The sequence below is a fragment of the Pithys albifrons genome, chromosome 6 (assembly GCF_047495875.1).
Source record: "Pithys albifrons albifrons isolate INPA30051 chromosome 6, PitAlb_v1, whole genome shotgun sequence".
NCBI classification, from domain to species: Eukaryota; Metazoa; Chordata; class Aves; order Passeriformes; family Thamnophilidae; genus Pithys; species Pithys albifrons.
In genome coordinates, this window is record NC_092463.1 from 30,833,062 (window position 1) to 30,845,607 (window position 12,546).

A 12,546-nucleotide genomic window follows, 5' to 3' on the forward strand; every position below is an offset into this window, starting at 1 on the left:
AGATTTTCAGTGAGCCCTGGTGTTCCTTACGACATCTGCAGAGAAAAAAAGAAAGTGATTTGGGGGAAGGAGAGCCTGAAGACTCTTCTCATGGCTACAGTAAGCTGTGCTTCATCTGCCTTTATCAAAGGACAGTTCTGAGTACATACATCATATGTGCTGAGACAGAGGTGAAATATTTTCTGTTATATGTCCCATCCTGCCTCACTGACTGCTGCTCCACCTCCCTAGCAGTAGAATTTGGTAGCCATTAACAGTAGTGACATTAAGCACCCTAGAGTGCATGGACTCACTGAAGCTTATGTCATAAACCAGAAACTTTATTAGGTTAGTGAGCAACAGTTCCAGTATGCTAACAGCTAATACTGATTCAAAACCCTTCTGCAAATTTTACATGCATTTTAAATGCAATTGGTTATGGTTGCCCCATATCCCAGTGAATTTTTTTTTTGCACACAATAAGAGAGGACAGCACTGTTTCTTCTCAGAGTTGGGTTTTGTGCCAGGTCCAACCTTGGCTAAGGTGTTTGATCTGAGAAGAGTATTCATGACTATGACTCCTGAATGGCACCTGAGCTGACAGCAAGGCATCTGAGTCCTTTAGTCATTCCTGCCAGTTGGCTTGGTATGTACCTACTCAATATCCTGCCAAATTGATATAGTTGATTTAAGGAATACATTTGTGGGATCTATGTCTCACAATGTGTTTTATGAATAAACTAGATGTGTAATCTAAGTCTTTAGATTCTGGTAGATGACAAGGCATCTTTCAGTAAGATACTGTTCTTCTATCTACGTTCTAGCTGTACAGTGCAGCATCCTTGCCCTGCAGCTGTGACCAGTATGATCTGAGAGATCCCACAGCTTTATTCCCACAGCTGTTAGGACAGCCTTGTTGTACCTCTTGGTCAGAAAGGGGTGGTACAGCAAGGAGACATACTCATATTGAGATGGCAACTTGAGGTGGTTGTCTTGCTTTCGACCCTTTTGATCTTCAAAGTGAGGTCACTGGTCCATGGCTCACAAAACATAGGAATGTTTGCCAACACAGGATCCTTGGCAGTATAACCTGTTGCCAACTCTTTCTAGATCCTACCTTCCTACTGTTTGTTTGAGTGCTGGGCACTTTCAAATTTCATCTGAGAATTCAGTTTGGAGCTAACACAGAACATGACACAGGTAGGGTAAATGCCAACCACAGCTTGCACTTCATGTAGCTGTACTTCTCCCATAGGAAGGCAGATAATGAAATAAAGTACCTACAATGAGGTTCTGCAGTGCTCTGCTTGTCAGTGCTTCTTTAAACACTCTATTTATCAGGCCTGGAGACACAACTGATGCCTGTTCTGAAATATCAATGGCCACCAGGACAATCTACTGCTGTTTGCACAGCATCTAAGTCCTTCCTCCTGGGAAGTGCCCCCTTCCTAAATGTTGTGGTTCTAAGCGCACAGGTTAGTGTCCAGGTCCAGCTCTGGCCCCCTGTGCAGCATAACAGTGTGCCAGTACAAAGGCAACTCCAGCAGCCTGTTTTTTTTCAAAGCTTTGCAAGTGCCAAGTCAGAAAATGTTAGGTTTTGGTGGAAAGAAAACAGCTGTTTAGTTTATTTAAATGATGGTGTGGATTTTAACTTAGCAAAGACATGAAGTATGTTGGTAAATTGTGAGTGTATGTAGGTGGGTGTGTTGGTGGGTGTTGGGAGCATATGGAAGAACAGCAGCACGAGAAAGCAGCAGAAGGGGTTTGCAGAGTCTAAGGCAGAGCAGACTTCTTCTCTTCATACATTTTAACTCTCCCTTTGACAGCCACTCATGCTGCAACCTCATTCCCTCCCTCCAAGTCAATACATCATACTTGGATTTTGCTATATTTGCTGTGAATGTAATTCCTGTATTTATGGTTCTAGGAATGAAAGGGAAAAATTACACAAAACCCCCCCTTAGTTTGCAAAGCAGCAAATTGTATGCTGAGGGTGTGTATGTGTTTGCTGTCCATGACACTTCACGCATCAATCTGGAACCACACTTATTGCCGTTAATTACTGACCGAAATCACCACGCCCTGCTGTCACCACCTCACTGACAGTGGCACCTGGGCCCTTGTGGCGGGAGCAGTGTGGCCCTGCGGTGGCACATGGCTGGCCCTGTGCCGTGGCTGTAGCTGTGGCTGTGGCTGTACCTCTGGCTGTACCTGTGGCTATACCTGTGGCTGTGGCTGTGACTGTGACTGTAGCTCTAGCTCTGGCTGTGGCTATATCTGTGGTTGTATCTGTGGCTGTAGCTGTATTTGTGGCAGTGGCTGTTTCTGTGGCTTTAGCTGTGGCTGTACCTGTGGCAGTAGTTATATCTGTAGCTGTGGCTGTATCTGTATCTGTAGCTATGGCTGTGGCTTTACTTGTGGCTGTATCTGTGGCTATGGCTGTACCTGTGGCTATACCTGTGGTTGTAGTTGTGGCGGTGGCTGTAGTTGTGGCTTCGGCTGTATCTGTGTCTGTATCTGTGTCTGTAGCTGTAGCTGTGGCGCAGCGGGGGCGGGCGGGGGCAGCATTGCCCGCGGAATGGCGGCCGGGCGGGAGCGGGGCGGGAGAGGAAGCGGGAAGGTGGAATCCCTTTTCCCTGCCCTCCGCAGCCTGCCGAGGTTGTTCTGCGGCGTTCTCGGGCGCGGCTTTACGGCGTTTCCTTTTCGGGGGAGATGGTGAGATCGGGAGCAACACCAGCACCTGTTGTTCGCTGCCGCGTCAGACACTTGCGCCTGGAAGCAGTGACAAAGGCTTCGAGCGGGGTTTTTAAGCTGTAAAGCTCATAACCTGTAACATACTTCCCAAACCCTGGGACCTCACGGTGCAGGTCAGGTCCAGAGCATTGGCTCGGGGCTCTGAGGGCGGAGCAGACCCCTCCGGAGCAGCCTTCCCCACGGGAAGCACAGCCCGATGCCCGGCGGGGACTGCAGCACCGCCCCGGGTACGCTGCCCCAGCTCCTCAGGCACCGGCACGCTCGGGGCAACAGCCACCTCTTAGGAAGCCTCTTCAGTGTCTGACCACTGAGAAATCAGTTCCCTTTGAACAGTCGTGCAGAGGCTCAGATTATTTGGAGGGGCTTTGCGCTTCAGCATTCAGCATAAGCAGGGTGGCATTCTTTGTGCAGCTCCTTTAAAACCATACATCATATGAATAGAAGAGAGAAGGAATAACGAGGATTTTTCTAACACCTTTTGCAGTAGATGGACTTTACAGTTTATTTATATGGTCTGTTTTGGCAAACTTAGGAAATCTTGGTTCAAGCTATCAGATCATAAAACATGACCTTCAGAAGAAACATTTTGTTGAAGGTGCTTACATGACTTGGGAGCACAAATTGTTCTCAGTGAAAATACAAAGTATGTTCTCAGTCACTTCGGTCATTTTGAAAGATGCATGTGGAGGCTTGGTAAAGGCAACAGATGGTATTTCACTACTGCATCTCATTGTTGAAATGCAAGTAATACCTGAGTGAAATGTAAGGCTTTTTCACCTTGCCCTGGATCTATGAAACTTTATAGTTTGTATAAAAGGAGGAATAGGAACCCAAAAGAGGGGGAGAGAAAGGGGAGAACACAGAAACACAATGATAGCAAAGTAAGATTCCAAAGACCAAAGGCATACAACTTCTGATGACAGAAGAGGAAAAGCAGTTTTCTCAGTTCTCCTGCTCTAGTTGCAGTTGTTAATTTCCCAACTTTTGTGAAGTAATATTCTAAAAATGTCAGTAATATTAAACCCACTGTTTTCTAGTTTTGAGGATACAGATAAAACAATGAAAATAGAAGAGTAGCCAAATGTCAAATATGCCCATACTACATACTGCTCTGTAGTGGAGAGATGGAAGAATGCAGACAGAATCTGAACAGTTACCCTGCAGCTGTATAGGAGAGAAGCCTGGGCTGTCCTCCAGGCTCCTGGACCAATCCTCACCTGCAATAGCATTCATGCACCATCCTGAAGTCTGCTATATGCACCAGAAAGCAAGTTAAGAATTCCTGCAGTACAGTATTTTTAAAAAAGTCTAATTCACAGCTGGCTCAGGACTCAAAATTACCTACCTCATCAATTAGAGGCATAAAGAGCATTGGGCATGTTCTCCTTTCCAATGATGTATAACACTTACAGGAGATCTCACTGTAGATCTGTCGCTTCTTACAAGAGAATCTTAACAAAAATCTAATCCATACCCATTACTGTTGTCCTCATTTTACAGGAGGGGAGAGATCATAAATATATAACTTGCAACCGTTGCAAAGTTCAATGTCAGCATCAGAATTTAAGAGTTCTTGTCTCTGAGGACTTCCTAACATCTCTGTAATCTGTCTACACCAGAGAGAAGGTTCTTTTTTTTAATTGAAATAAGGTATCACAGAAAAAAAAACCTTTTAAAATAGAATATGGCATTCCAACCAAACATTTTAAAAGATGTAATTTGCAACAAGTTCTGCAAAAGAAAGGTTTCCATGGCCCAACACTTTCTGGTAATTCCAGGGGAAAAAAGGAATCTGAATAGAAAATCTCACCTTTTCAATAAGAAAATAAACACTTTGACCCAGATAATTTTTTCAGGGGAAAAAAATTACAACCATGGCAAAAACCCCTCTCCCATTTAAAGTATTTTATTTTATTCAAATAGGAAATAAATATAAATTTGGAACTTCATCAGTTGTAAAGTGGAATTTAAGTCCTTTGGCCACCAGTATTTTCTCTCTTGAAATCATGTAGCAAAAGGTTTAGCCACCTCTGATATAGGTATATATTAGACTGGGCACTCTGAAATACAGTGGATGGAGTTGCTCATAGCAGCACATTAAGAATGCTCTGCAATGTGCAGTTTTACGGTTGCACTTTATGCTGAAAGACACACCGTGCTGTTAGCAATATTTTTTTCTCTCACTAAGCACACATTACTTGAGTTTTCTAGATGAACATACACCTAAATGTCTTTTTACTTTTTTTTTTTTAATAGGGCCACAAATTGTCATCAAAGACAGGAGTCTCAAATCAGCTGTTATTTAAGGACTCTCTACTTGTTCTCAATGTCCTATATCATCCTTACATCAATATCCTTTATAGAAAAGCAGAAATTCAGGGGATATAAAACCTACAAGCCCAGGAAAAAAAGCATTATGCACATTTTGCACGTTGAATGTGGTGTGTGTTTTTTTTAACAAAATTCTGTCTTGCAGAATTTTTGTGTGTCCTTTCTTAATTTCCTTATTTTATTTTCCAATATGATTACTTTTCATCCATTCTTCCCAACAAGAAATAATGATAGCTCCCTTCACTTTGCTACAAACTTCTCTGCAGCGGTTTGATACACCTGCCCCTTATAAGGGGAAACCCCAGTTTTGGGTAGCACCTGTCAAGTAAGGAAGTTGCAAAGTTATGTGCCTCTGTGTGTGTGAGAGAGAGAAATCAAAGAAAATCCAGAGCTGAAAAAATAATTCACTGTATGTAGCATAGAAGAATAATCATGCTGAAGTCCTGAGCTAACTCACATAATGCTTTCAGGAATTAGAAAAATGACACTGTCAAAACACAACATTAGTTTTCAGAAGCCTCCAGGCAAAATTTTATTTATTTAAAGTTAGCTCCTATATTAATAACAAAAAAGTGGCAGCATATTCTACATCAAAGAAAAAACTTTTCCTAATGTTTCCATTACTCTTGTGAAGTACTGAAGCTGAAGTAGTGGAGCTGTCTTTCTCTAAAATAATTACGTGAGTGGCAGGATTGCAACCTGAGAAAGCTTTTTATCTGCACTGGGGACTGTAGCATAAAGAGAATCACATTTGGCTTGCCTAATCTGAACTGCAATATTATATAGTCAGACTTCTAGTATTTAAAGAGTTAGTTTTAAACAAGATCCATAACAGTGAAAGACAAGTCCTTCAGCATCTTGATACACTGTAGCACCTTGATCAAGGATCAGTACAAATCCGAAGCACATTCATGGGCTATAACTCTCCAGTCAAGACCTATTAACCACAGTCCTTGTGGCAGTGCCCAGGAGAAATGTCCTCTAACAGCAGGATGGCACACAGCTGGTGGCTTCTCTTGCATATTAGCCTCATTTCATGCATCCTCACCTTCAGTTGCCAGATCAAAGCATGCTGTTAGAGTAGTCAAAGCATTTACCACTTTATACCTTGTTGAATGAATGAGAGACGTGTTTTAAAGTTCACTTCTGGATCTCTTTCCTGGCAACTCCATTCCTCTTTGTTCTTCATGCATTAATCTTTTATAGTTAGAACTAGCAGTAGTGAGAAGGCAGTACAGGGTCCTTTCTTTCAAAGACATCCCATAAATAAAGAATAAACCCTAGACCTATTGTTTGCCTTTTTACCTTTGACTTCACCACCACTTCCTATTTACATCAGTCCTTTGGCAATGGCTTCTTGTATGTGTTTCCTTTCTATTATATCATGTCCTTTAACACCTTTGAACCTTAACAGATCCAGCTCTGGAGCTGTGGAAATGTGGTTCAGTTACAAAAGACTACATCTGCATGTATCTGTGTCCTACTGCAGAATGGTTGGGGGGGTGTGGGACTAGGACTGAACTTTGTTGCAACGAGGTAACTCCTAGGTCTGAGAAATGTATTTCTTCTTTCTGGGATGCTAGTCTTTTATAAACAACAAAATAAACTACTGTCAAGGTGGCTATCAACAAATCCATGAGAATCAGTGTAGGGGAAGCGATGCTTGCACAAGCTTGCACCATTAATGCAGTGAGACAACTTCTATCTCAGACAAATGAAGTTATTTCCTTAAAGTAGGGCTATGGCAATAACACAGTGTTGCCAAGGTTGTTATGGTCAGAAAGTACTGTCAACTGCTGCTTCTGCTAAAGCAAATACTCCCGCTTGGGGACTGGAGAGTGCAGAAGCTCTTCCCCTGGCAGCATAACCACAGAGACCTGCCCACACTCATGCTGTCAGGAGAGACCCCCAGCACGTGTTTTTGACTGTCCCAGTGATAACCCAGGCAAATTTTATGTGATGGACTTGTAAAGCACTTCGGGATCATCAGGGATGAACCATGCTGTAAAATGTATCATTAATGTTACTAGATGTATTATAGGCTTCTCCTGTGATCTGAGACTGCTGCAGGCAGTGTGCTGGGAGAAAAGCTTTCCAGATTGTGCTCATGCAAATTGCTATCTGTGATCACATTCATCCTAGTTCCCACTACAACATTACTTTCCCACTCATGTGCTGCTCACTCAGTCTTAACTTTTTGTTGTTGCAGGTTGTATACAACATAGCATCTCTTTGCCAACACCTTTGCAAGGGTGAGAAAACATACAAATATGGAAATAGAGGCACAAGGAATCCAATGGATATGCTTAAACTTACCTGGGAAAGTGGTGGTATGATCCTAACCTATGCCTCCTGACTTTAACAGGTCCCCTAACAGGTTACCAGATGAGAGCAGCTGTCAGTTTGTTCAGGGCATTTAGTTCAGCTTGTCTTTTTGCTCTGAAGCATTATTTTCTTCTGCACTGGGGATCTTTATAATTCAGAGAAAAGCTGGCATTTTTGAAAGCTGGGAAAAGCAAATGTGAAATCTGACCTATTTTGAGTACATCCTGTTTGTACTGTGGACAGTAAGTATTCTCAACAGGGTTAAATCATGCAAAGAGTTTTCCAAAATGATTTAGCATTAATTGATACAATCACAAAGTAGCCATATAATAGCAAATGGAGGATAAGCGGACATATCCAATAAATGTTTTTTAAACATTGCAAATGAAATGGAGAGTCAAGGCAATGGCAAGGAGATTAGGGCCAGTGACATATCCTGTGAGAAGATCCTCAGAACAAACTATTTGGAAATGTAGGGAAAAAGCAGACAGTGTTCTAAAAAAATGAGAAAAGCAGGAAATCACAGGCAAAGCCTAGCCATGAATTAATCCAACAGAAGTTAAATCCAAGAAACTGTGAGCCGTGAATCATCAGTAAAAGGGCACTTGCATGTAACATATGAGTTCAGTTCACAGGTACCCAGTCTGTTTTTTTAAATTAAAATTTAAAATAGGTCAAAAATATTCAGTGTTCAGATGAAAGTTGAAAAAAAGAAGCTTGCAAAATCTCAAGTCTGTATTTTGAATGTTTGTCTAATACATCAACACAGGCTGGCTTGCCAGAAGTATTAAAATACAAGTAAAAAGATCATAAATTAGTAAATTGTCAAGTATTCTTAATATGTATTCTCAATGCCAGACATTTATAATAGTAAAAGCAGGTTACTTAAATATTAAGTGCCAGTTAGTACTGAGAGCTCAGAACAGTTTCACTTTAACACACAGAATAAGCTGAAGCAAACCCATCCCGAAAGAAATAACAAAGATTTAACTTTGACACATGAAAAGTTTCCGTATTTTAAGACTTCAGTGTTCATTTAGAGAACTGTTACACCATGCAGAACAAATCTTCTATTAAACCAATGCATTCATTTATTTGAAATAAAAGTTTTATTCAATCATTCTATTTTGATAGACTAGACCCTGCACATAGACAGGAGATAATGGATTGAACAGGATGTCCGTGAAGGAGAAGAGCTGCTTCAGATTACCTCTCCAATACTCATGAGACATCCTGCTTCCAATGCTCATCAGACTTCTGAAGGCTAAGAGGAAAGAGGCACCCATGCTATCTGGTGTAACAAATCAGCTCCTGAATCATCTAACTGTAAAACTCATAAGGAAAAAAAATATTAAATAATCTCTGCTTAAAATATCTCAGTGTCATTTTAAAATCTATTTAGAAAGATCAGCTCTGGTGCTTTTATAGCAGCTAAGCCATGTGCATTATAAAAGCTCACTAGTACTGTTGCCATCACTGGGTTTTGAAATAAGTACAGGGCAAAGTTACTAAATCAGTTTTGGTCCTGTAGTGCTATTTGGTCACACCTTCAAGCAATTAAAGTAATTGATATACAGAGACTTTTAAAAGGAGGAAGAGACAAAACTTCATGGACACAGAGAACTGTAACAAGACATAGATTACTTTTGGAAAGACAAAAGAAGCAGAAAAAATGTGTATGGCATTTTCCCACCATTACATATCCCTTCTGTGTTCTGAGTGCTAGAATCTAGACCAGCCAACTTTTTGTGTCATAATATACACAGAAAACATTCTCTTGCAGGCTTTAGTTAAAATCAGAGGAACAGAAGAGCTTGTGTGTGTATATGTAAGTCCTCAAAACCAGTGTTTTAGCACATACAGGAATTTATAGTCTCAAGATTCAAACTTGCTGGGGTAAACACTCTACCAAACTTGCTAGGAAAAGAACCCTACAACAAACAAACAAACAAACAAACAACCCCCTGCATCTATAAATTTTGGGTATTAGATGTCTTTCCCTCTTTTCAGTAAAACACATATATGTATGTGCATGTGTGTCTGTGCCTGTCACCCGACCTCATGTCTTCAGCAAGCACTTTTGTTACAAAGAAAGTGAAAAAGAGGTCTGTGAAACATCTTATGCATAGCAGGACCCAGTAGTTAATATGAAAGTATGGCAGCATAAGGCAGATAAAATGGTGCTATTTCTTTCTATTATAAAATGTGGCACACAACACTTTAATCACCTACCTTGCATATCAATGTTGCACAAACGGTCTTGTTCATACCCAAAACACTGTAGTCTCAGCTTATAGTTTTACTCACACCACTTAGAAACCATTTGAAGCCTCTCAAGGAGAAAAAGTCAGTAAACTATTCTTTTTTACCTATTCATAGCATAAACCTGTGGAAGTTCTAGTTCTTGAAAAAAAGAAAAAGGTTTGATTGAGCTGAGAGAAAAATACCACACTGGGTTTTAGCACAATGCATTCTCTTACCATTTCTTAATTCAGCTCTAATGGGAAAAAAAGAAGGCTAGCTTGAGTCAGGAATATTGCAGGAATACTTGCAGGAAAAGCTAGTTTCTTTAGGTGCAAATATCCTCCCACCTTATAATATGCAGTACAGTACAAAAGCCAAGATCAACATGTTTCAGTATTTTTTTAAACTCACAATGAAAAAAATGACTGCTACAGGAGACACAGTCAAACTTATGCCATCTTTCTGGTTTCCGTAGATATTGATGAAAAATTAAGTTTCATCCTTATCTCTCTAAGAGTATGTCTCTTTCTCTTTTATTTCAGTCCAGCTTGGGTCTCTGGTCCATGGGCACTCCACACTGAGAGAAAAAAAGTACTGATATTTTCAGGGAGAAGTGAGAAAACAATTTACCCTTCTAAAAGAGTAGAATTGAAATAAACCAGACACATCCAGGTATTAACAAGTCCTTTTCTCATCATGAGAAAGAACAAGGATAAAATATGTTTGCCTAACCTAAAAATTATACTGAATACTAATCAGCTTAATGTATTGTTAACAGATTTGCCCTTTTTTCCTTAAGAAATTTAATGCAACCATGTATTTATACACTGTTATATAAAAAGCTCTTTGCCTTCCCTTTCTGAAAATAATTTGAAGAATTGTGAAAAAGTAATTCTTCCTGAAGATGGCAGCTCTGATGTAATAGTAAGGAACAATAACATTTAACATTGAATAATCTCTAAATTCAAATATTGATCAGCATAGTATCCTGAGCTTGGACAACTTCTAAGAAAAAAAGATCTTATCTTCAGTCACTTGTTTCATGTCAGGTGCTGCCAAGTGTGCTTCTGGTAGTGGGTAAGAAAATTAAACCAGAATGCTAACTCCACCTCTTAGTCACCTCAATGTAAACTTACTGCCACGCACTTGACTTTTGTGGAGCTATCTAAGATCTATGCTGGTGCAACAGAAGGATATCTGGAGTGCTGGCCATCCAGTTCCAGTGCTCACACACTGGAATAAAAACAGTGAGAATATACAGATGTACAACACAGGCAAGGCAAAGGTTTGATACTCCTCCTTGAAAGTTTAATTGTATAGCCTTTGTCTGAAAGTAAGATTTCTACAGTGCAAAAGACTTTCTTTCCCATACTGATCTTATGTAATGAGTAGAATATCAGTGGCAATGAAATTGATAGGAGCTGTGTGTCTGAGCTTGTTTTAGTGAAAGCAGTGGTAAAACTCCGGTTGATTTTTCAGAGAAGACTGAAGCTCCGGTTCTGTGGTAGCTCTGAATGCTGGTAGCTACCTGAATATTAGTAGCTCTTTAGTAAGAGCTGTCTACCAGATGTAAAGCACAAAGATACCCCTGCTTCAGAAATCAGGATGGCAAATCCTACTGTCTGGTCATCATCTCCACTATTTGTTTCAGTAAAAGGTGCATCCTGAGTACTTCTCTGAATAATTCTTCCCTGGTGCTAGAAAATGGTAAAATCTGATCGCAGATAAGGTTTTCATGAGTTGGCTTGAAGTGAGTAAATTCAACATAGAATTGAAATTAATCCAGTCTTTAAAACAGTATTGGAGGTAATAGTCTGGTTTCGCCTCTATCCAAGTGATCTGAAGTTAAAATCAGTGTATTGTAACCAGGCCTAAATATATCAAACAAAAGAGTTGACGTGATCAGAGCAACTGCATCTCTCAAGAACCACCTGCTATTAGCTGTAAACATCTAAAAATAAGTGAGGAAAAAGTACATTATTTTTAAAAGAAACCTTTATTGTTCATACAAACCCGACTCTGTCACATAACTTGAGGCATCATTAACAAGCTAAATATGATTTTGCTTAAATCAAACAATATTGCTCCATGAAAGTATGCAATACAGTTAGTATGGACTCTTTTCTTTGTTCTCTCCTGTCTGAAATGTATATGTGTTTTGATATCAACTCATCTCTTTTAAACTGCTAGCTTAGCCAGCATGTCACATGAATAACTTCCATGCCAGGTAAATCCACCACAGGTACTAAAATCAGAGCTGGAGTTTTCTCTTCAAGGTATTTTTCAAGGTATACTTGCAGTCCTAAAATAGAAATGAAACAATTAATGAATCCTCTTTCTCTTATTTTCAGTTGTGTCCTATCTCTTACAAACAATTTCTAAATACTTTTTTGAAAATTATTGTGGAGTGGCAATTAACAAAAGGAAGTGAAATACAACAGTTTTCACTTTATATAGAAGGAAAGATTATCATCTCCCATCTCCTTGTTAACTAAGTTGAGATGTCAAATGTTTAACTTTACATGTCTCCTATGGGGAGAATTCAGCAAAACAGTTAAATCCATGTTTCTCAACCTTGAGTGAGCAAGTGGTCTGTTGATTACTGGTGGAGCAAGGTGAAACTAAGTGCAGGTAGTAAAAATAACTAAAGACCAGTTGAAATTCAGTTCTTTGTTATTTTTGCTACTTGGATGATCGGCACATAGTTGTCTGTAAAGGAAATTCTCTCAAATCCCACTGTGGTGCATCAATCTACTAGAATTTAAAATGGGCCATTTTAAAAAACTTTATGAACATGATATGGATTTCAAATCAGTGGAAGCACGCCATGTTTAAGAAATAACGGAGGAAGTCCAGGAATGGCAACATATATGACTGCATATCTGGAACTATGGGTAAGATTCAAACTGCTAA

General features: G+C 39.9%; 1 protein-coding gene across 7 annotated transcripts in view; it reads right to left on the reverse strand.

The window, feature by feature from the left end:
• Window positions 1–11,616: 11,616 nt before the first annotated feature.
• The window catches only part of DPH6 (diphthamine biosynthesis 6), a 200,990-nt gene continuing 200,060 nt past the window's right edge, over window positions 11,617–12,546 (reverse strand). For 4 of the 7 annotated variants that reach the window (XM_071558026.1, XM_071558024.1, XM_071558023.1 and 1 more), the window contains one exon: window positions 11,826–11,935. In XM_071558026.1, the coding sequence (XP_071414127.1) occupies window positions 11,917–11,935 (19 nt within the window). In that variant the 3' untranslated portion in view covers window positions 11,826–11,916. Of the gene's footprint in view, window positions 11,936–12,546 lie in introns of all 7 variants that reach the window. The other 3 variants (XM_071558029.1, XM_071558027.1, XM_071558025.1) reach the window with 1 other exon arrangement.